The sequence below is a fragment of the Cynocephalus volans genome, chromosome 5, assembly GCF_027409185.1.
Source record: "Cynocephalus volans isolate mCynVol1 chromosome 5, mCynVol1.pri, whole genome shotgun sequence".
NCBI lineage: Eukaryota > Metazoa > Chordata > Mammalia > Dermoptera > Cynocephalidae > Cynocephalus > Cynocephalus volans.
Window position 1 is genome coordinate 49,138,768 of NC_084464.1, and position 24,381 is coordinate 49,163,148.

At 38.3% G+C, this 24,381-nt stretch overlaps 1 protein-coding gene across 3 annotated transcripts in view; it reads left to right on the plus strand.

Annotated features, from left to right (window-relative positions):
- ZFAND3 (zinc finger AN1-type containing 3) overlaps window positions 1–24,381 on the plus strand; it is a 346,720-nt gene that overhangs the window by 270,589 nt on the left and 51,750 nt on the right. For 2 of the 3 annotated variants that reach the window (XM_063097510.1, XM_063097511.1), the window contains exon 4: window positions 3,681–3,746. The exons of the other annotated variant lie outside the window; for it this stretch is intronic. In XM_063097510.1, coding sequence (XP_062953580.1) covers window positions 3,681–3,746 — 66 coding nt within the window. The remainder of the gene's footprint in view (window positions 1–3,680; window positions 3,747–24,381) is intronic. 3 annotated transcript variants of the gene reach the window in all.

Here is a 24,381-nt window from a genome sequence, read left to right on the forward strand (position 1 = left end):
TTATTTTTCCAAACTCAGTTGCCACTAATATAGGCTTCTTAGAAGGTAATGGTTTGAATTGTTCTGTGCTCAGGAATACATCCATTTATTTTCACAACCTCAATCCCATTCAAAACACACACACAGTCACTCACACACACACACTAACACAAACACACACATACTCCACATGCACTGAAATAAACCACAGTCATGAAGAGGCTTCCTCACCTTGCTCTTCAGTTTCAAGTGCTGTACACCCTGCTACTTGGAAAGAAGAAGAAAGGCCAAAAATGGGAGCAGAGTTTACAGTGACTTATGGGGACATATGCCAGCGCCTCTCCAAGGCATTAGAAAGCACAGAAAAGAAAAGCCAACTCTATTCCTTTGATGGAGCAGATATCCTGACTTTGACCCTTATCGTCAATTCTCAAAACTATTTTGTTTGCTGTAACCACGGGAGACCCATGTTATATTTTTATTTGTTGTGGGCAGAAACCTAAAAAGTTTCACTTGAACGGCCCTTAATTTTTTGCATTCTTTTTAATAGAGTTGATTTGGAATTAATTGTGTTAGGATAGATATCGTAATCTTCTGTGGCTGTTCCTTTTATTTGAGGGTATATATAGGAGTTTTAGATAACAGCACAATTAGTGTGGAATATATGCATGGTGCTCATATGCTTCCGTTCTGGATTTTAAAGTCTTATAGGTTGTAGTCTGCCAGACCAAACTTAATTCAAAGGTCTCTGTTGATAATATTGCCCAATTACCAAAGCTGGGATATATTATCACTACCAGTTACTCTTGCTGTCAATTTGTCTTGACCTAACTATGGTTCTGTATGTACTTTAATGTAGTGAATACATTGGATTGGGTTGTTAGTTTAACAAGCTCTCTGGAGAACTCTTTCATGGTGATGCATGTTGAGATATGCTAGATAACTTTAAGGTTGCCTTAAAGTTATTTGCATATTTGCTAAAACCTACAGAAATTCATTCTCTAGAAAATTTAGAAGGATAAACTCTCAATCTGTGGATGAGGTAAAGATTCTCTTACTTGATAATCATCTAGGACACTTGTAAATACAGAAATGTTAATCATGAGTCCCAGGCAAATTTCTTTAGGGGTTTTGAGTTGACGATTTCTTCCTTCTCTTACAGTTTTACTGGATGAATTATTTTATGTTCTTTTAAAAAAGTATTCTGGTAGTTACACCCTTATTGACTCTTGTGCTCTATGCAGCTCACTATGTTGTGGTAATTTAGTAATCCTGGCCAGATATTGTGCTAGGGGTTAAAAAAAAAATGTTACCAGCGATTCAAGCTAACTGGGCTGTTAATGTTTACATTGTGCTAAAGTCATTTAGAAATGTACACTGATCTCCTCCTAGACCTACCCCAACATTTGGCATCAACATTTCCAGACTTGGAGCCTGGTAATCTGTATTTTTAAAATTATCCCCAGAATTTTCTGGATGCTGGAGTTGTTTTAATATTTTGTATCTGAGGATCATTACACAAGTATACATATGTTAGAATCCTTCAGGATGTATATTTAAGATTTGTGCACTTCATTCTAGTATTTCATTCTTTTTATGTTATACCTCAGTAAAAAAGTTCTTTTAAAATGTGCATTACTCTCCTAAGTCAAACAGCTTGCAGTGGTCACTTAATGAGCATTGTTAAGCATCCACTTTCCACATAGTCATGACCCAATAGTAGATAACAGTGTGAGTCTTGACCCTTGGGAGCATAAAATGTGGTGGAAGAGAAAGTGATAATGATACATAACATAAAGCTTTATACGAGTAGTTTATGAAGCCTTTTTGCACAGATGATCCATCAACCTCTGGCTTATTGGCAATGTTACTATTCCCTTTTTTTTTTTTTTTTTTTTTTTTTTTTGATAAAGAAACTGACGATCACTTATTTAGGATTACCCAGCAGGTAAGGAGTAATTGCAAGACTTAAACTGAGTCTTCTATAAGAGCCGTGCTTTCCCAGATATAATGCTTCAATTAACAAAAACAAACCAAAAATCCTTACATGGAAGTAGAAGCTACAGCATTTTATGGAGCTATAAAAAGCCAGTGCCCAGAGAGTTCTTTAGGATGTGGGGTATGTGTTACATATGTATGTGGCTCATTGTCTCTTAATGTTGCCTATTTTCATGTCACAGTTGTCCATTTGAACCTCTGGTATTTTACTATGTTAACCTTTCTCTGGTGAATATGACATTTGTAGAAAAATTTTCAATTAGAATACTCTGCTCTCTGGTCTGACTTTCTAAACTCTTCAATATATTCTTGCCTCATTTTCAAATTCTTGGATTCCCAGATAATACCAGCCCATGATGAGCGTCTTCCCTTGATTACATATGGCATTTGTTACCTGTTCCATATTCTTTGGCACTTGATCGTTTTCCATCAAGCTACTTATGGCTGTCATCTATTATTCTTTATTTATGTACATAAATTTTGTCTTCCTAACAAGATTGTATATAAGTTCCCTAACCACAGGACTAATTTGTGGTGGCACATAGTAGATATTTATTAAGCATTTTTTGAAGTTAACAATGCACTTACTTGGTTTTTCCTCCCTTTTAAAATTTCCCCTCTTTGTCTTCTTACATTCAGTAAGGGTTGCTTCCATTATGGCCTTAGTAGAGGAAAGAGTGGGCTAATGGTGAACTTCTTGGGTGGGATCTCCAAGTCACTAACCCCATGGATCTCAGTGGCATAAACTCTAGGAACAGGTCTCAGAGCTCTTTCATCTTTCCTTCCTTTTCAGTGAGTAACTTCAGTGATATGAAGTTTTGTCATAGGTGATGTACAACTATGCAAAGTAACTGTGTTTGTGTTCTATGGCCTTCATGATCATTACCACTGTCTCTCCCAGGGCCTGTTGAGAACCACTGACCTTCAAATTTGTATAGTAACTTCTGATTTCAGAAAGTAGGGCATAGTCAGTTGTGGGTTTTGGGGTGTGAAGTATCAACTTTAGAATGTGTTGATGGTTCCAAATCTGCAGAATGAATCTGCAGAAGGCTTTTCAAGCCTTCACCACTGACTGTGTTTATTGCATACTCTTGAATTATGCCTACGCATCAGATCTCTGGGTCCACTGAGATTCCATGAAGGCCTTTTTCATATCATGTTTCTTAAAGTGAAACTAAATATTCTTCCTTAGTCAGCAATACTTTTCTTATATATTACAATCATCCTTATTTCTTCTGACAAGCAGTTTTTTCTTGGGGAGTTTCCCCCATTTAAATAAGGCTAGTTTTGCAATAAATGCAAAGGTTGAGTGATCACAGAGATTAACTTAAGAGGGAATATTCCTGTTTATCACTCTGTGAAAGAAGAATTCCTCTCCCCAAACTTATGGGTAATTTCCTCTCATCTGGATCTGAATTTTTGGTTAGATTTTTATCCTTTAAGTTCTTAACATTATGTGAGACTTGACTTTTTTTTATGAAAAACATGTTAATGTAGAAACACTATGGATCTTTATAGACGAAATTTCTGAACTAAAATTAGATTCTTAGAATTAACCCACCATTACTATCTTTCCTACTGCCCCTCCTCATGCACATTTGCAGTTCGATCCTTTCCTTCTTAGGTTTCTCTTTATTCAACATAGCAAATATGGGCATGTAGAAGATATGTCTTTACTTATGTGCCTACCTTTCTGTTTCTAGGTGGGCCATGCACAGACACAGCTCAGGTCTCGTTAATCACACCAACCAAAAGATCCTGTGCTACAGGTATGTACGTCATTCTTATGTGAATTCATCCTTTCCTGAATTTGTCACAGGAATTAGCAACTGGTTCTGACTTGGTGTGCTGGCCAGGGTACTCTCTGATTTCTTCTATTAATTGTGAAGTGATCTATTATGTGCCTAGTATTGGGAGTGGAGTGTAAGCAGAGGTCACAGTGGTATTCTTGGGGGTCAGGTTGACTGAGTTAATGCTGGTGACTAGATCCAAGAAAGTGGACATCAAAGTTTACCTGCCTAATATGTGAAGAATATTGTTAAGAAGTGAAACATACAGAAAATGCAGATCATATTCAGTTTGTACATGTGGCTAATTTGTCTAAGTCTTGTACGTACTAAAAAAATATTGCTTAAATAATGGAGTCTGGAGGGTGAAAGAAGACTTAGTATAGAAAATCAGTGTTTTAACTTGACTATTATTGTGTCTTTAATTTTGGAAAAAAATTTTTTTTTCATTCTTCTTAAAGCCATGTGCTGAAATCATTCTTTTTAGAAGCATGGAGTCCCAAAAACATCTTTGTGCATCTGTGACATCTTTATTAAACATGAAGTCATGATTCTTGTAGCTCTCTAAAGAGCAGTCATAATGCCCATTGCCCCCAGCCTATAGCTTGATTTATTAACAATATTTGCTTTTTGTAATAATGCTGCTTGCTATTTAAAATATCTCAAGGATTATATTTGGGAGAGTCAGAATAATTAACATTATTTTTCTAAAAGTCATAGAGTATTTTTCATTAATTAAAAAGTCCTTGTAACTCCTCAACAGAAATAGCACAAAATATTTCCATGTACATACTTACACTGAAACTTCAGCTCCTTTAAATGCTCATAGTTTGATGTTAAACCTCAAACAGGCCTGTCTTTGCAGAGTTTCAGAGTATACCTGTTAGAAGATGTTGATACATACATCAATAGGTGTTTTAGGCAGAAGGAAGAGTAAGGTAGAAGTACTAGCACTCATTGCCATACCCAGTTTCATTAATTGATTTTATGTTAATCACATTCTCTATTGCATGTCAATATTATAGTAGAAACTGAGGATAATATTTTTAGGTCTCCATTAAGTGAAAGATAAGAGAGGCATTGAGTTCAGTCACACATTTCTAGGCCTTCATTTAGGTGAATACATACATTTTAACTAGAAAAAGATTGAGAATTTTTGGCTTAGAAGGAAGTTAATGCAATGTGCAGCTCATCTCCAAAAAAGCCTGAAGGAAAGTTGAGATTTCTCAGCATGGACATTAAAGGCCATCAAGTTCAGCCTGCTGGACTTCTTTTCAAGTAGCCTGTTCTGTAAGTTCCAAGGCTGCTCAGGCTAGCCAGAGTGCTTCAGCCTTAGGTACCAGCCCTGACTAGAGGACAAAGCTTCCTGATTTTGAGAAGTAAATTAAATGATTTGCTTTGAGAGTCACAGGTTGCCTGTCTCTGTCTTCATCTTTCTCTCTATCCTGCAAACAGCAGTTGCCCATGAGGGGTTCTGATCATTTTTCTTCTGAATCATCAATTGTTATTGTTATATCACTGGAAGGTTCCTTGAAGTCTTTATGTCTAGGTTCTTCAAGAGTAGGACTCATGCCTGTAACATGTGCTCTGTCACTTCTACCATGGGGGCTCTCCCAAGGATTTCCCAGACAGATCCAACATGCACCTTCAGACATCGATAGTAAATAATTACTTTGCAGTGATGAATGACATTTATTGTAAGACCCTATGTAAAATCTTACCAACTGCTTCCCAGCCAATTTAGGCATACAAGGTTGGACCTAAAGCAGCCTTGAGCTTCATAATGATGTGTGTTAGAGAAAGGGATACTTAGACTAGAATAAAGTGGTTCTTTAAGTCAGCAGTCTCTGAAGAAGGGTACACAATGTACAGTCTGTGAGGTGTGGGGAGAAAATAATAAAAGCTCGCTAACTCAGCCTTTTAAAATTTCTCTTTTGCAAATTTATTTTATAATATGTGTGTGTGTGTATATATATATTAGTCCATACATGTAGTTTATAAACAAATATTCATACAAATATATACATATTAAATATACATGGCCAAATATTTTTGATAGGAGTGTGCAGTGAAAAAAGATTGGTGACCTCTTCTTCAATAAGCAAGTCACTTTCTTATTATTACTTTGAAAATTAGATCTAAAGATTAGCATTAGACCCATTGTTATTTGTTTAGTAGGTAAAGACCTGAGTGGCTGATTAATCAGTCTCCATTTATATTTCAAGTGTCTATTGTTTTGATCAGGTAGAGGGTATTTTAATTTTGAGAGGCAGACAGCAGTGTAGAGTGGTTTAGTCTGCAACCATCAAAATGAGAGGGAAGTCTTTTTAAGAAATTGCTTTGTGATAACAGTGAGTCTAAGAAGCAGATTGCAAAAAGTGTAGTTGTGGTGGCAAATGAAAGATCAGTTTGACTTTTTAAAGCAAGGCGGGAAAGACTTTTCATTAGGTGCTGACTTTTAGCCACACAGAACTATTAACAGTTAAACTCAGTGTAATCTTTAAATGGAAAAAAATAGCAGCACCGTGATCATTTTGGTGTTTAAGCAGAGACAAGTTAAGTAAAGCGATGTGTGGTTGTCCCCACTCCACCCCACCCCTGCCCCCTTTGTAGAGCTCTGGGATATCTACAGTCAGCAAAGAGTTGAAAAGTGCTGCTAAGTCCCCAGTTGCTTTTGGTTAGAATGTGAGAGTGAAAGCATATAACACCTTCAGATTACTAGATAGAGTTTACATTTCTTCAAAGAGCTCAGAATGTTTTCCACATGTTCCCTTGTTAATTCTCACAACATTCCTGCCAAGAAAGAGTATATTGTGAAGGAAAGAGTTCACTTCCCTTAGCAACAAACTACCAGAAGATTCCCTTTTGTCCTTCATCTTTCCTAACCATCACATCGTTCCTTAAGCTAAAACATTGTAACCTGACCTATGGTCATCTCTTTTAGGCAATTTTATTTGGAAGGTGATGGAGTTTGGATGTGTTGTCCCCTCCAAAACTCATGTGGAAATTTGATCCCCAATGTGGTAGTGTTGGAAATTGATTGAGTCATGGGGGCAGATCTTTCTCTCTCTCTTCCTCTCTCCCTCTCGTCATGTGATCTGCTTGTACCCGTCGGCTGCCTGCCACTTTCCGCCATGAGTAGAAGGAGCCTGAGGCCCATGCCAGATGCAGCTGTCCCAGAATCGTAAGCCAAATAAACCTCTGTTCTTTATAAATTACCCAGTCTCAGGTAATTCCATTATAGCAACACAAAACGGACTAATACAGAAGGTATTTGGATATTTAGGTGGATATCTTCATGATGTCATATTTTTATGTTTAAGGTACCTTGGGGAAAAGGAGGAGAGTTTGTTGCCTTTTATTAGGATTTCTTATTTAAAGACACGTTAGGTGATTTTTTCTTAAGACATATTTGCAGAGGTACAGTAAAAGAAATGTTATTTTGTATTTCTTTTATAGAAAGACATGTTAGATGATTTTTTTCTTCAGACTTTTGCAGAGGTACAGTAAAAGAAATGTTATATTTCTTTTGTTGGAGTTTGCTATTGATAAACCTTAAAATTTAAGTTGTAATGGACAGATATAGAACCTTGTCTGGTCTTAAATTTACTTGGAGAAATAGTCTGTCTCCAGCAGGATCCTTGAACAGTGACTAGCCCAAGGACTGCTCCTCTGGGCCAGCTCCTCTGGTGGGGAGGGTTAGCATCATCCAAGTGGGGATAAGTTTATCTCTTAGCCCTAGGTTGAATATATGAAGGGACAGACTTTTTAGCATATGAAAACAAGAGAATTGCTCACTTCCTAGTTGACCACACTTGTAAGGCTTTATTTTGTCTTTTCGTTTCATTTTATCTTTTCATTTTCATTTCATTTTATTTATGAAATTAAAATAAGAAAAAAATCAAGTTTATAGACTTGATGGTACTGTCAACAGACTTTTGCTCTACTGCACATATATTTGCTTTTACTTTTCTTCTAGCAAATATGATGAGTAGATAATATTCTCTCTGGCAGACTTGAAAAATGATGGTTAAAAATGCTATGCGTATGTTAAAAATGTGATTATAATTAGTAGAGTAGCAAGTAAAATAACCAATGGTAGGGCCATAAGGGAGCTGTGGTATTGCTTGAGATAAAAGCAGATGGGACTAGAAACTGTCTCTTTAAAAATCAAGGCAGTTTTTTCAGAAATTGTCATCTTTCTAGTCTGTAATTTAGTTTAACTATATATCCCTTAACCTGCTGTGTTTTGGTTTCCTTCCTTCCTTCCATTCTTCCTTCCATCCATCCATCTTTCTTTCCTTTGCTTCTCTCCTTCTGTTCCTCCCTTTCCTCCTCTGGAAAGCACATGTTTCTCTTTTTGGTTCACATATTTTCCTTTCAGTGGGATGAACAGTAGCAAGAACTAGAACAGCCTTGTATTGTTCATCGTTCTCTTTTTTCCCCAAAACCTTTTCTTTCAAGCAGTTTGCCTGTGATATTATTGTCTGTTCTTACAAAGACAAGAGAAAAAAACGCTTTCACCTGGGAGTTGAGAAGATTGATGTGCTAAACTTTTCCACATCAGTGTTCAGAAGCCAGTTAAAGGGAAATGTTTCATTGCCCAATGTTACCAGAAGTTTATATAAGATCTTTTAAATTGATTCAGAAGCTAAAGGGTGGTGATGTTAAATCAGAGGTGGCCCTATAAATCTTAGAAATACCTACAGTTGTGTGTTTTATCTCTTGGCAGAGTCAATATTCATGGAAACATTTCACCAGTACATGTAATCCTACAGAGTTGAGTCAGTGACTATAAACTGTATTGGTCAATATTACACACTGTAGATGGCTCTTCTGAGGAAGACTTCATGTCTTCCTTTGCTCTGTGGAGTTTTAAAGGTTTTAGGTGTGAGTTCAACTGTGTGATTCACTTTTTTTTCTTTCTTGTTGGTCGTTCAGGTATAGCTATTCCCTCAGGTCTGCAGTATCAGCATTTGAGGCAGAAAATTAGAAATTTGACCTACTTATGTAATATGCAAGTACCCATCAGGAGAATATTAGGGAAGATATAAACCTTTCATTTTTTATTAGCATTTAATGTAACCATTGAAGAAAGATCAAAACAGTAAATCTGTCATGGCAAGGAAAAAAGTATTAAAAAAATGTTTTACCTTGCATACTCATCATCTCAGGTCCTGGAGGAGTTCATTTGATTCCTAGGGCAGGGGACAAAATGAATACCAAATATTTGGCAGGATTACAAAAATTGCTCTAATCAAAAAGGTGCCGTCTTGCCATATTTTGCCACAGAAAAAATGTGGTTCTCAAGAAAGTCTGTGATAGTATGTCATAGTGGCTGTTGACTGACGACACTATGTGGGTTTTGGCCATTGAGTGGGTGATTGGCAAAGGGAAATAATCTGCTAAATGTTTTCTCTTGGTTTGTTCTTCTTTTTCCTCTGTAAAAACTTTAATCAGTCTGCCTCAGTTTATGTTAAAGAACAGAATGAGGGAGTAAGGCACTATATAATTACATCATTTGATACTTGATATGTAAAAATAGCAGATGAGTTTAAAGACACCATATACAATGTGTATGTTTCAGAAAAAGTCAGGGAAAGCTTACTGTTTTTTAATTGTACCCCTAAGTGAGAGTTAGGTCCCCTTGCCACCAATTGGTGTGTCTGGCCAGCTCAGCATGTAATGTGTAGGTTTGCTGGACTTGAAATTAGAGGCTTGTTTCAGATGCTTAGTTTGGGTTTTACTCAGGAGAAGTAGAGGCTCCACTTCTGAGAAAAAGCTGGTAAAAATGAATTTTAAGCTAGGTGCTTGTCTTGACAAGAGGAATTTTTGCCCTTGAAAAATAAAAATGTACTCCAGTATCAAAAGGAAAGGGAAGCATGATGTGGCTTATTGCTGTTTTGGTGATGTGTGTGTGAGAAGTCTGGGCTTTGGTGTTGAGCTTCTCATGGTTCACATGCTCTGTGCAAATTCAGGTTTCTTGGATCCACAAATGCAGTTACAGCTGTTTCCCCCGCCCCCCTTACAGTCATTTATTTTATCATAGCTTACATTCTTACCAAGAAAAAAGAGCACTGAACTTCCATTAATTAGCTGTTCTATTGCTCCACTGGGGCAAAATGCTTGAGCCAACACTATTTAAAAAGGATATCAAGAGAATTTAATACCCCTCTCCTCCTTTGAAACTTTTGGATTGGAGGGGGGTGAGGGAGATGAATCTGGGAATACCTTTCAGGTGCTGCTCCATAGCATGTGTGTGCCTGTTAGAGGGCAGCATGTTAGAAATGTAGCCTTCCCAAAGCAGTCTTACCAGAAGGCGTGTGATAGAACAGCCACAAAGCTGCCTTATAAATCATCTGAGCCTCACAATGATAGTGCCCATTAAGGAGACTTTTTTTTTTGCCCTACTTGGTTCCTGGCTGTACTAATAGAACAGCGCATCAAGCAAGGCTGTAAATAAAAGTTATTACCTAATAGGTGGGTGCTGATGTGGAACAGACGGAGCTCAGGCATGGAGGCCTTATTACTGCTCATCAGCAATTATAAACAGGATAAAGTGCCTGGGACTTGCGCTGATGCAGCGAGGGCTAATAGAGGCTGGGGATGACACTGCGCCACGATGGGATGATGTATGCTGATGGGTTTTTACTGCCTCATCTTGCTGCTTGCTTCCAAGACAAGTTGTGTTATCCATTTTCCTTCTTGCTCATCTGTCTGAAGAGACAGTCCCATTGCCTCTCCTGCCAGCAGGTGGACTGGCATTTATTCCTCACACCTGTGTCTGCTTCCAAGGCACCCTCCCTTTCCCCCCTATGAAGGGTCTTTGGAAATATTTCATAATCATAGCCGATTAAAGCCATAATCTTATTGTATTGCCTGCTGTCGAAGTTATAGATCATACCTTCAGAAGTGGTTGTTTATGTGGAATATAGGACCAGCTGAGACACTGTGGTTAGTCAGCTGGTCCAGCACTTGATTAAAAGACCACTGTGACAGAGTCCTGCAGGATATTCTGTAGGAACATGGCATAGTAGTAATAAACATGCGTCTTGCTCTGGGAGTTTACACCATGAAGATATAGAATAAGTACAAAAACAAATACAATTAATTCCAGCTTTGAGAGCAAGAGATGTAACTTATATTTATTTCAAAAAGTGAAGACAGGGAGGATAGATTTTGCCAATCATTAGGACAAATAAAATACTAATGTGGTTTTTTATTTTAAAGAATTACCTTCCTAGTGAAATGTTTAGAATTTATTTCCGTAGAGTCACTAGAAGTGATAAAGGGACACTGGAATGTAAAGGGAAAGTCTAGCCGTGGGAATGTGTTTTCTATTGAATGGAAAACTTTAAATATGACTTGGCAGTGCTTTTGAGTAGCACATAAGCACCTAATACTTGGGAAAGTTGAGATACAGCTCTGTTCAACTTTGATGATCACTCAGCTTCACTAAATCACAGTAATTAAACCTTAGAGAGAGGAGGAATCTGTAGCAGGGTCACAGAGGAATACTTTTGAAAAGGGCTTACCAGTTTGATCCAGGAGTTTAAGAGCATTCTGGTAGTTCACTTGGTTGTCACTTGTCCCTTTAAATGAATACACTTCTTTATGCAGTACCTACAAAATTAACCTATCAGGAGGAGACTTCCTGCTGTTAGAGAAATTATAGTTTTTCTCTGATGCCTTAAGTAATACATAGGTGTACATCATTTCAAAGACTCCTAACGTGATAATCCCAGTATTACAGGCCAGATAAACTAAGAATTAATTTATAGGAAAGCCCTTCAATCTATAAAATGCCTTGCCATTGGGTTAATGTAAATAGGGTTTTCCTTTTGCATATAAAGCAATATTTGACTTACAAAAAAAAATCAATTCCTACTTATTTATTCAGAGAATATTCTTTGGGTCGTGGCCAGTGGGATGGAGAAAGAGATGAATCTGAGAAAGATGTTTTAAAAGAATAATTGACAGGATTCAATGGCTGATTAGACTTGGCTGAAGAAAGATTGCAAAGTATAAACCTGGGGAATTGAGGGAGGAGAAATGTGACTGATGTCAGGGAAGGAGTGGGTTATCCCCACTGGTTGAAACTATTTTCAGTTTCTGATGAGCTAAATTTTAGATTATTGTAGATAGTCCTATAGAAAATTATAAATATGGGCCTAGTTTGGAAATTAGCAATCTAGAAGCAATGATTAAAGCTATGCAAATGGGTAAGGAAATAAAGAAGGACAAGGGTCTAAGAATTGTACTTAGGGGTTCAGGAAAGAGAAGGAGAAACTAGTGAGTTAAGGAAGCTAAAGAAAGGAGAAAGCTTGTTACAGGATCAAGAAAGACATAAGAAAAGGGGTCAGAAAATATGAGGACTAAGGAAAGCTGTTGCTTATGGCTAGCAGAAGGCGATTGGAAAATCTGAAATCATTAAAGAGGCTCTTGATAACAAGGAAATAAAGGCAGCAAACAGAAATCATTTATTATGGAATTAGTTGAGCCATTAAAAATAAATAGTGGTGGCATTTCTTGGTGTGGATATGGTGTTAAGATAGGAAAACAGTTTGTCCTTGTTAAAATACAGAGAAAAGGGACCCAGGAAGAGAAAGAAAGAGAAAATATTAGAGGAGAAATGGAGAGGTATACAAGCAAGATTCATTGGAAGCGATACCCATAAACATTATTTTTCTCTAAGAGTACAAAGAAGGAAATACAGATATACATAATTAGATTTTCTCTTTTAACATATATATGGTTAGCTGAGATAAGATGAACTAAGGAGTTCATCCTAAAAAGTAATCATTTCTGAATAAAGAAATAGATAACATCAGCTGTAATAGGCAGCATAGAACTGAAGTTGTAGGGAGAGAACTATTGTGGACTGAGGAGGGGAAATAGGATTTCCAAGTAGTGGCTACTAGTATAAGCTTTTATTAAATAGTTTAAATTTATAGTGGGCCAAAGTGACACTTTTTCTGGGTACTACATTTAGCCCAGAAGAAAAGAGCAAAGAGAGAACAAATGGCATTCACTTCTTTGTTTTTTAATCGTAAGTTTTCATTTTTACAAAAGTAAAACATACCACAGAACAGCTTAGAAGAAAAGGTGATAGTCTAAAAGACAATCCTACTCCAAAAAACTGACCAGCCTTTCTTTCTTGATGGTTTCTGTTCTAGTACTATCACTCTGTGGATTACCTTATAGATATAGGAGAAAAAATGCTTAAAGCCTACTTTTTGAGATGTCAACAGGTATGCAATATGAAGGTTTAGCTCATACTATTCCTCATCCCAGTGTTTGGTATTGTATTATTGATTTTCACTCTTCTCTTTCTTGATTCATCAACTTTCAGCACCATTTCCTAATATAGTACCTCTGATTAGAGATACTTCCTTCTCATACCTCCTTGTAAGCTACACTTGTACTTATTATGTTGTCATGATTGTTAACTATTTGCATTTAGTCCTGTAACCACAACTTATCTTCCATGTTATGTCCATAGGTTGTTTCTAAAAATTGAAAGCCAGTAAATGACACATTATTATTACTGTAAATGTTGTCCCCTGACAGGCTGCCAAGTTATGTTCTAGGAATATATTTCTTTTTCTATGAGTCTAATGTCACTAAGTTTGGGCCATTGAAAAAGAATGTTCCTACAGCCAACCCAGATTGGGTCTTTGTTATATTTTATCTGTTGCTCAAAAATCATGTGACATTTTAGTTTTCTTTATATTTGAATTATAACTCTTTAATACAGTTTTTTTTTTTCTTGGCATTAATAATTGACTTTTTTCCCCCCTTGCAATATATTGGGTTTTATGTTACTACTTCTTTCCTAACCCTGTATTTAATACCTTTTACCTGAGACCTCCCTCCTGGAGCCGAACATCTTTGCACTCCAATCTGGACTAGATGTTCTTTAGGCCTACTGTGTCACCCTAGAATTTACTTTCACTGTTCTTACTTTTTTTTATTCCCTCATTTTTCCAAATTCACCCCCAAGTTAGTGCCTAAGAGAAGTAGTGTTGGAGTTCTTGCATACCTGAAAATGTCTTTTCTGCCTCCAGCTTGATGGAAAGTGTGCATGAGTAAGAATTCTTGGATGAAAATCATTGTCTTCTAGTATTACTGAGAAGTCAAATGTCACGGATTTTTATTTTTTAAGTAATATATCTGGATTTTTTTCCACCTTTAAAACTCTTAGGGTCATGTTTTTATCCTTGGCATCCTAAAATTTGTAATGGAGTATCTAGAGGGCATCCTTTTTCTTATTCAAGATGTTGAATACTTGCTAGGCACCTTAGATCTGAAGACTGATGCACTCCTTTACCTCTGGAAAGTCTTTGATATTCCTCCAACCCAACTTTCTCGTCTCTTTCTGGGACTCTTATAGTTTAGATGTTGGAACTGCTACATTGATCATCTTTCTCTTAACTCCTTTCCTCACCTCCATCTCCTTTGCTATTTGTCTTCTAACCCTTCTTTTGATTTTATTTCAATAATCATACTTTCAATGAGTTCACTTTTTTTCCTCTATAGGTTTCTTTTTCACAATATCCTATTCTTGTTTATTGCATTTGTCCGTTTCCATTGCTTATAACAAAATACTTGGAACTGGGTGATTTATAAAGAAAATGAAATTTATTGTTTACAGTTTCTGAGGCTAGGAAGTCCAAAGTCCATCTGGTAGTGTTGACAGTGACCCTGGGGTCTCACATTGTAAGATGATGGAAGCAGAGAGAGCAGAGAGAGGAGAGACTCTTCTCTTCTTTTAAAGCCCTCAGAACCACACCCCTGACTACCATTTTTAATCCATTCACTACTGCATGGTTCTACAATCCAATCACTTCTTCAAGGCTCCACTTTCACTTATCATAATAGGGTTTCCCACCCTCTTAACAGTCAAACTGGGGGCTAAGTTTCTAATGCATAAAACTTGGGGACACAATTCAAGCTTCAGGGAGTTTTGGGGGGACATAATTCATTCCACTACATTTATGAATATAATAATAATTACATTAGTTACAGCTTCTGTGCATATTAATTAGTGGTTGGATTTGTTATTATGCTCTTCTGTTTGCTGAGTTATCTGTGATAACCTTGAGGCCAGTTTTTCTGTTTGTCTTGGTCTTCTCGTTCATGCTCTGGTTCTCCTCATTTGCCTGGTGAAGCTTGGTTTTCTGTTGACTTTTTAAAAAGAAGGCTTGGATGAGTGGGGAAGGTAGGACTGTTTTCTACCATGTCTTTTTCCTGAGTGAGAATTTTTACTTGGGGCTCTGTGTGGTCTGGATTAGGGTAGAGGTATTAGCTGGCAGAATTGATTGTAAGGAAATTGAGAACCTGCTGTTTGGCTTTCAAATTTAAAAGGAGAGTTTGACTGTGAGGGGCCATAGAAACAGTTTTGCCTAAACAGATCATTCAGTTTCTTTAGAGAAATGCTGTCTAGATTTTTGCCAAGTAAATGTGGGCTGACTGGCAAGGGTAGGAGGTACAGACTAATCCAGCTGTTCTACAAATACATTTTCAGTGGGTCCCCCTGCTGGCTGCCCTGCTTCTCATTCTGCTTCTCCCCGTTCCTGCTGCTTCTGAGCCCGGAGCCTCATAAGACTTTCCTTACACACAATGGCTTGCAGCTATGAGCTTCTAGAAAACTGTTTAAAAATTTCTTTGTTGATTATGTTAAAGATACAATTATTTTTATTGAAAGTGGGTTTATTCTTCATGTTATTTTTGTGCTGTTATTTCAGTTGGGTCTGGGAGGGAATCAGAGGAAAATGTGTTTAGTGTATTCTCTTGAACCAAAAGTTATCTGGGACAAAGTTAAGACTGATTTCTAATTTAATCATTGGTGAAAGACAAAAGGAAAGGGTAACCTCAGTGGAATGATGTGGTTCTTTGGAAATCTAGGGGATGAGAATGTACCCAGGTTAAAGCTTATGATCCTAAAGGGAAAGAAGTAGAGGGTGGTGGTTGAGAATGTGGGCTCTAGAGGTAGACTATGTGAGTTCACATTCCAGAGTCCTCTTTCACCAACCACATATCTAGAAGAGTTGTTGGAACTCTCTATGATCCTTGACATTCTTTTCTCTAAAGTAGAAGGAATAATAACAGACCCAACCATATAACCTATTTCCTGAGCTGTTGTCTTAGTTTTTATACTTATAATTGGGAACTCCTCTTCTTTCTGGGGCAAATCACAATTTAGGGGCCACAGAGGGTTAATAATTTTCTTGTGGTTAAAATATTGGTAAAAGAGACAGGCTGTTGCATCCAAACCAACAACATGAGAAGATACTTTAACCAATAAATCCACTTGTTTATGATTTAAAATCAGACAGTTTAACCTTGGAGGCATTTTTGTTATGGGGGACTTCACATTGTGATTAGTAATCTGAACAGCCAAGTGCTTCTGTGGGCTCAGTTAACCAGCCTCCCACTATACATGTATAATTACTTTTAGTGCATACACAGTCTGCTATAAAAGCTTACTTGGCCTTTTGCTCCCTGCCGTTCTGAGTTCTCTGTTTCATTACCAGTATCCACCCACAGAGTTTTGGAAAGCCATTCCCACATAGCAGAACCACAACTCAGAATTTTGAATAAACTACATATCTGTTAGCTCAATGGACAGGGGAATTAGTTACATGCTATTCATTTCCCACATCCATCTGCCCTTTCAAAATTTATTAAAAATGTGTACATATATAAGCAAGAAAATAGGGCATTTAACTCAGTTTGTGTTAATTTTTCTATTACTTTAGCAGTGGATAAAGAAAAAGAGACTTCAGTAGACAGTCTTTAAGATTTTTACCTAGAATGTGGGCCAAGGTACATATTTACTTCAAAAAATGTACTTGGTGCTGCTGCTTTTTTTCTAGAGAAAGTTGAATAACTCTTCTCCAAAGACAATGTTGTTACATTACAGCTTAAATTTTATGTTCAGATATGCAGGGTGGCTTTTAAAAGAAAATTGGGGGAGGAGGGACTTGCATGGTACTGTTTTGAATGAGACCTTTTAGCTATAGGAGAATTTGTTTTCCAGCTTGGCAGTAACTGATAGTTCCTGTAACTGACAAGATCAAACTCCAGTTTTTCCTCGGAGTCCTGTTGATAAATCCATTATTAGCAGATTAAAATTGCATCATAAGGTCTTCGTCACCATCCTTCCTGGAACGGCAGTTGTGGTAATTGATGCTAATAAAAATGGATCCTTACTGGGGTTGGAGAAAGTATAGACGAGGAGAGTGACATGTAAAAGTCTGTGACTAATCATTAAAGTACACTTATGTGTAAGTGTTGACTTCACTACAGACCTGGAGAAGCATGAGCTTTCACCTTACTGTTGATTATCTGCTACAACCATTTTGTCATGCACTTTCCCATTAGACCTAAGCAGTGTCAACATTTCTGGGAAAAAATTAGGCAGGCAGTCTAGCCAGTCATCTCCAAATATGGCTGCTCTTGAATATAGTTATGGGTATTTTGGTGGTTTTTTTTTTTTTTTTTTTAACATAATTTCAAACTTACAGAAAAGTTACAAAAATATTTCATACAATTCTCAGGTACCCCCCACTCAGATTGCCCATTGTTAACATTTACCACATTGGCTTTATCTCTTTGTGTCTGCCTGTATACGTTTGTGTGTGTGTGTTTGATATCATATGCATATACCTAACCATTTGAATAAGTTGCAGACTTGATAGCCTTTTATACTAAAAACTTCAATGTGTAATTCTTTTTCTTCTTTGGCAGCTGGCCAGTAAAGGGATTCAAACCCTTGACTTTGGTGTAATCAGCACCATGCTCTAACCAAGTGAGCTAACCACACAGCGCAGTGTGTAATTCTTAAAATCAAGGAATTATCCTACATAGCCATAGTACAATTTTCAAAATTGGAATGTGACATTGATATAATATATAGTTGATGTTTAGTATGGTTGTTCATAGTGTGGACATCTTAATAGACAATTCTTTCAGCGAAGAGAGTTGAGCAGAATTGGTTGAATTGAGGTTAAAATGTTATGTACGTGCTCCTCTCATGTTTCAAATATAGACTAAAGACAATTTTCATAATATTTTTTTAAAATTTTTTTTAAATTTATTTTTTTATTTTATTTTGTCGATATACATTGTGGCTGATTATTGCTCCCCATCACCAAAACCTCCCTCCCTTCTCCCTCCCCCCTACCCCCCAACTATGTCCTTTCTGTTTGCTTGTCGTATCAACTTCAAGTAATTGTGGTTGTTATAGCTTCTTCCCCCACCCCCCCCGGTTTGTTTTGTGTGTGTGTGTGTGTGTGTGTGTGTCTGTGAATTTATGTATTAATTTTTAGCTCCCACCAATAAGTGAGAACATGTGGTATTTCTCTTTCTGTGCCTGACTCGTTTCACTTAATATAATTCTCTCAAGGTCCATCCATGTTGTTGCAAATGGCAGTATTTCATTCGTTTTTATAGCTGAGTAGTATTCCATTGTGTAGATGTACCACATTTTCCGTATCCACTCATCCGATGATGGGCATTTGGGCTGGTTCCAACTCTTGGCTATTGTAAAGAGTGCTGCGATAGACATTGGGAAACAGGTATACCTTCGACTTGATGATTTCCATTCCTCTGGGTATATTCCCCACAGTGGGATAGCTGGGTCGTATGGTAGATCTATCTGCAATTGTTTGAGGAACCTCCATACCATATTCCATAGAGGCTGCACCATTTTGCAGTCCCACCAACAATGTATGAGAGTTCCTTTTTCTCCACAGCCTCGCCAGCATTTATCGTTCATAGTCTTTTGGATTTTAGCCATCCTAACTGGGGTTAGATGGTATCTCAATGTGGTTTTGATTTGCATTTCCCGGATGCTGAGTGATGTTGAGCACTTTTTCATATGTCTGTTAGCCATCTGTATATCTTTCTTAGAGAAATGCCTACTTAGCTCTTTTGCCCATTTTTTAATTGGGTTGCTTGTTTTCTTCTTGTACAGTTGTTTGAGTTCCTTATATATTCTGGATATTAATCCTTTGTCAGATATATATTTTGCAAATATTTTCTCCTACTCTGTTGGTTGTCTTTTAACTCTTTTAATTGTTTCTTTTGCTGTGCAGAAGCTTTTTAGTTTGATATAATCCCATTTGTTTATTTTTCCTTTGGTTGCCCGTGCTTTTGGGGTCGTATTCATGAAGTCTGTGCCCAGTCCTATTTCCTGAAGTGTTTCTCCTATGTTTTCTTTAAGAAGTTTTATTGTTTCAGGGTGTATATTTAAATCCTTAATCCATTTTGAGTTGATTTTAGTATACGGCAAGAGGTATGGATCTAGTTTCATTCTCCTGCATATGGATATCCAGTTATCCCAGCACCATTTGCTGAAGAGGCAGTCCCTTCGCCACTGAATAGGCTTGGTGCCTTTGTCAAAGATCAGCTGACAGTAAGTGTGTGGGTTGATTTCTGGATTCTCTATTCTATTCCATTGGTCCGTGTGTCTGTTTTTATGCCAGTACCATACTGTTTTGTTTATTATAGCTTTGGAGTATAGCTTAAAGTGAGGTAGTGTTATGCCTCCAGCTTTATTTTTTTTGCTCAGCATTGCTTTGGCTATGCGTGGTCTTTTATTGTTCCATATAAATGTCTGAATAGTTTTTTCCATTTCTGAGAAAAATGTCTTTGGAATTTTGATGGGGATTGCATTGAATTTGTATATCACTTTGGGTAGTATGGACATTTTCACTATGTTGATTCTTCCAATCCAAGAGCATGGGATATCTTTCCATCTTCTTGTATCCTCTCTAATTTCTCTCAGCAGTGGTTTGTAGTTCTCATTATAGAGATTTTTCACCTCCTTGGTTAACTCAATTCCTAAGTATTTTATTTTTTTGGTGGCTATTGTAAATGGGCAGGCTTTCTTGATTTCTCTTTCTGCATGTTCACTATTGGAGAAAAGAAATGCTACTGATTTTTGTGTGTTGATTTTGTATCCTGCTACTGTGCTGAGATCATTTATCAATTCCAGCAGTTTTTTTGTAGAGGTTTTAGGCTGTTCGATATATAGGATCATGTCATCTGCAAACAGGGACAGTTTGACTTCATCTTTTCCAGTCTGAATGCCCTTTATTTCCTTCTCTTCTCTGATTGCTCTGGCTAGTACTTCCAACACTATGTTGAATAGGAGTGGTGAGAGTGGGCATCCTTGTCTAGTTCCTGTTCTTAAAGGAAAAGCTTTCAGCTTTTCCCCATTCAGGATGATATTGGCTGTGGGTTTGGCATATATGGCTTTAATTATGTTGAGATACTTTCCCTCTATACCTAACTTATAGAGGGTCTTTGTCATGAATGAGTGCTGAACTTTATCAAATGCTTTTTCAGCATCTATAGAGATGATCATATGGTCCTTGTGTTTGAGTTTATTAATATGGTGTATCACATTTATTGATTTGCGTATGTTGAACCAACCTTGCATCCCTGGGATGAATCCCACTTGATCGTGATGAATAATTTTACATATGTGTTGCTGTATTCTGTTTGCTAGTAATTTAGTGAGGATTTTTGCATCTATATTCATCAAGGATATCGGCCTGTAGTTTTCTTTTTTGGTTATATCTTTACCTGGTTTTGGTATCAGGATCATATTTGCTTCATAGAATGAGCTTGGGAGATTTGCGTCCGTTTCAATCTTTTGGAATAGTTTGTAAAGAATCGGTGTCAATTCCTGTTTGAATGTTTGGTAAAATTCTGCTGTGAATCCATCTGGTCCTGGGCTTTTCTTTGTTGGGAGCCTTCTGATAACAGCTTCAATCTCCTTTATTGTTATTGGTCTGTTCAAATTTTCTACGTCTTCACGGTTCAGTTTTGGGAGCTTGTGTGTGTCCAGAAATTTATCCATTTCCTCCAGGGTTTCAAATTTGTTGGCATATAGTTGTTTATAGTAGTCTCGAATGATTCCTTGTATTTCAGATGAATCAGTTGTAATATCGCCTTTTTCATTTCTAATTTTTGTTATTTGAGTCTTCTCTCTTCTTTTTTTTGTTAGCCATGCTAATGGTTTGTCAATTTTATTTATCTTTTCAAAAAACCAACTTTTTGATTCGTTGATCTTTTGAATTGTTTTTTGGTTTTCAATTTCATTCAGTTCTGCTCTGATCTTAATGATTTCTTTCCGTCTGCTAACTTTAGGTTTGGATTGTTCTTGTTTTTCTGGTTCTTTAAGGTGAAGTGTTAGGTTGTTCACTTGCCATCTTTCCGTTCTTCTGAAGTGAGCGTTTAATGCAATAAATTTCCTCCTCAATACTGCTTTTGCAGTATCCCACAGGTTTTGGTATGATGTATCATTGTTTTCATTAGTTTCAATAAATTTTTTGATTTCCTGCTTGATTTCTTCTTGGACCCATATGTCATTAAGTAGAATGCTGTTTAATTTCCATATGTTTGTATAGTTTCCAGAGTTTCGTTTGTTATTAATTTCTAGTTTTAATCCATTGTGGTCTGAGAAGATACATGGGATAATTCCAATTTTTTTAAATTTATTGAGACTTGATTTGTGACCTAATATGTGATCTATCCTGGAGAATGATCCATGTACTGATGAGAAGAATGAATATTCTGAGGTTGTTGGATGGAATGTTCTGTAGATATCTGCCAATTCCAATTGGTCTAGAGTCTTGTTTAGATCTTGTGTTTCTCGACTGATTCTTTGCCTAGATGATCTGTCTAATATTGACAGTGGGGTGTTCAGGTCCCCTGCTATTATGGTATTAGTGTCTATTTCCTTCTTTAGGTCTAATAGAGTTTGTTTTATAAATCTGGCTGCTCCAACATTGGGTGCGTACATATTTATGATTGTTATGTCTTCTTGATGGATCAGTCCTTTTATCATTAAGTAGTGTCCCTCATTGTCTCTTTTTATGGTTTTTAGTTTAAAGTCTATTTTGTCCGATATAAGAATAGCTACTCCAGCTCGTTTTTCTTTTCTGTTTGCATGGTAAATCTTTTTCCATCCTTTCACTCTTAGTCTGTGTGAATCTTTATGGGTGAGGTGGGTCTCTTGTAGGCAGCATATAGTTGGGTCCTCCTTTTTGATCCAGTCAGCCAGTCTCTGTCTTTTGGTTGGGGAATTTAAGCCTTTTACATTGAGTTGTTATTGAAAGGTGTTGATTTATTCCTAGCATTTTATTGGTTGTTTGGTTGTCTTAGGTGTCTTTTGTTCCTTGCTTTCTGATTTACTGTTTGGTTTCTGTGTTTGTTGGTTCCTTAGGTTGTAGATAGTGTTTTTGTTTGCTTGTTTTCTCTTCATGAATGCCATTTTTATTATACTAGTGGGTATTGATTTTTCTTGGATTTTTATGGCAGTGGTAGCTATTTTTCAGGAACCCAACCCAGTACTCCCTTGAGGATTTCTTGTAAGGGTGGTCGTGTGGTAGTGAACTCCCACAGTTTTTGTTTGTCTGAGAAATATACTATTTGCCCTTCATTTCGGAAGGATAGCCTTGCAGGGTAGAGTATTCTTGGCTGGCAATCTTTGTCTTTTAGTATTTTGAAAATATCATCCCATTCCTTTCTGGCTTTTAGGGTTTGTGATGAAAAGTCTGATGTTAGCCTGATTGGGGCTCCCTTATAGGTGATTTGACGCTTCTCTCTTGCAGCTTTTGAGATTCTCTGTTTGTCTCTGAGTTTTGCCAATTTGACTATGACATGTCTTGGAGAAGGCCTTTTTGGGTTGAATACGTTTGGAGATCGTTGAGCTTCGTGGATCTGAAGATCTGTGACTTTTCCTATACCTGGGAAGTTTTCTGCCACTATTTCGTTGAATATGTTTTCAATGGAATCTCCATTTTCCTCCCCTTCTGGAATACCCATGACTCGGATATTTGAGTGCTTAAGGTTGTCTGATATCTCTCTCAGATTTTCTTCAATGTCCTTGATTCTTTTTTCTTTCTTTTTGTCTGCTTGTATAACTTCAAACAGCCCATCTTCAAGTTCAGAGGTTCTCTCTTCAACTTCGACAAGCCTGCTGGTTGAACTCTCCGTTGTGTGTTTTATTTCGCTGAATAACTTCTTCAGTTCAGCAAGTTCTGCTACATTTTTTTTCAGGACATTGATTTCCTTGTACATTTCCTCTTTCAGATCCTGTATACTTTTCCTCATTTCATCATGATGTCTAGCTGTGTTTTCTTGTATCTCAGTCAGTTTCCTTAGAATTATCACTCGAAATTCCTTGTCAGTCATTTCGAGGGCTTCTTGTTCTATGGGATGTAGAGTTTGAGATTTATTAACTTTTGGTGGTGTACTTTCTTGATTTTTTGTATTTCTGGTGTCTTTTTTTTGATGTTTATTCATTGTGGCAGGGGGTTTCACAGTCCACCGGTTTGAGACTAATGACTAACTAGGATGTTGCTGTGGTTGCTAATTTCGTATGGCTACCTCCATGGCTGCTCTGTTGGCCTCTAGTGCCTTGTGTGTGTGGTTGCCTCGGGTCTTGGGCTTCTCTGGGGAGCCACCTTTCTGGTCAGCTTGGACTCTGCTGGGCTGGTGGATCACGTACCACAGGGTGTGTGATCTCTGTTGAGCTTTCACTTCCTGTGCAGGACTTCTCCCTGTTTCGTGTGCTCTGGCCCAGGCTGTTGGATCATGCAGTGGCGACCCCACAGGGTGTGTGGTTTCTGTCGAGTCTCCGCCTCCCTGGCCGCACGTCTCCCCACTCTGTGCGCACTGTGCTGGGCTGGGGCGTGTCTTCTGCAACCCTCGTCTATCAGCTGGGCCTTCAAGACCCTGCTCGGCACCACCTCGCCCAGGAAGTCTGCCAGGTTTCTGGTAGGCACAGACGACCGGTCGCTCTGGGTGCCTTTGTAGTACTGTGTAGATCTTTCTCGGGACTTGTTCACCTTTGTATCCCCCCGGCATAGACCGAATCTAGCGCCCACCTGCAGCCAGCTCTCCGGCAGGTTCAAGAGGACCTGGGAACTCTCCTACCACACTATTCCCAACCAGAAATTGGTTATGCTTTTTTCCAAACTGGTGGCCGCAGAGATGGTATCTGCCTCCCAGTAACAGGAAGTTTACCGGGGGCCGGAGTCCAGGATGTGGTGGAGTGACAGTCGGCCCGCCCGTACTTCCTTGCCCTCCCGACACACTGGCTGGGTACGCCCCACGCCACCACGCCACCAGCCCCGCCAGAGAACCGCGGAGGGAGTGGGAGGGGAGGCCAGCCCGCAGGCTCCGGAAAGCCCCGCGCCGGGCCAAGCAAGTGGGAAGGCTCAGTGACGGCAAAGCCGGGCGGAGCTGCCAGCACCTGGGAAAATGGAGGCAGCCCCGGGGCGGTGAGTGAACCGGTGATGCAGGCGGGAGCCGGGTGGGCGTCAGCCCCCCGAACAGGGCTGGGCCAGGGGTCACTCACAGGGCTGTGCCAGGTCGGGTGCTCACTCTCTGCCTCTGGTTTGTCGCCTTCCCCGTTCTCGGCCGCTGCCACCTTGGGCTGTTCAGTTGCGGCGCGGCTTGGGCGCTCCCAGGAATCTTCTTTAATGCCGGCCTGAAACCTCGAATAGGGCAGCTGGCCGCCTTCAGCGCGGCCCCAGCCTCCGGGATCCTGTCTGCATCCACAGCAGCCCTGGCGCCGTGTTCTCTGTTTTGAGAC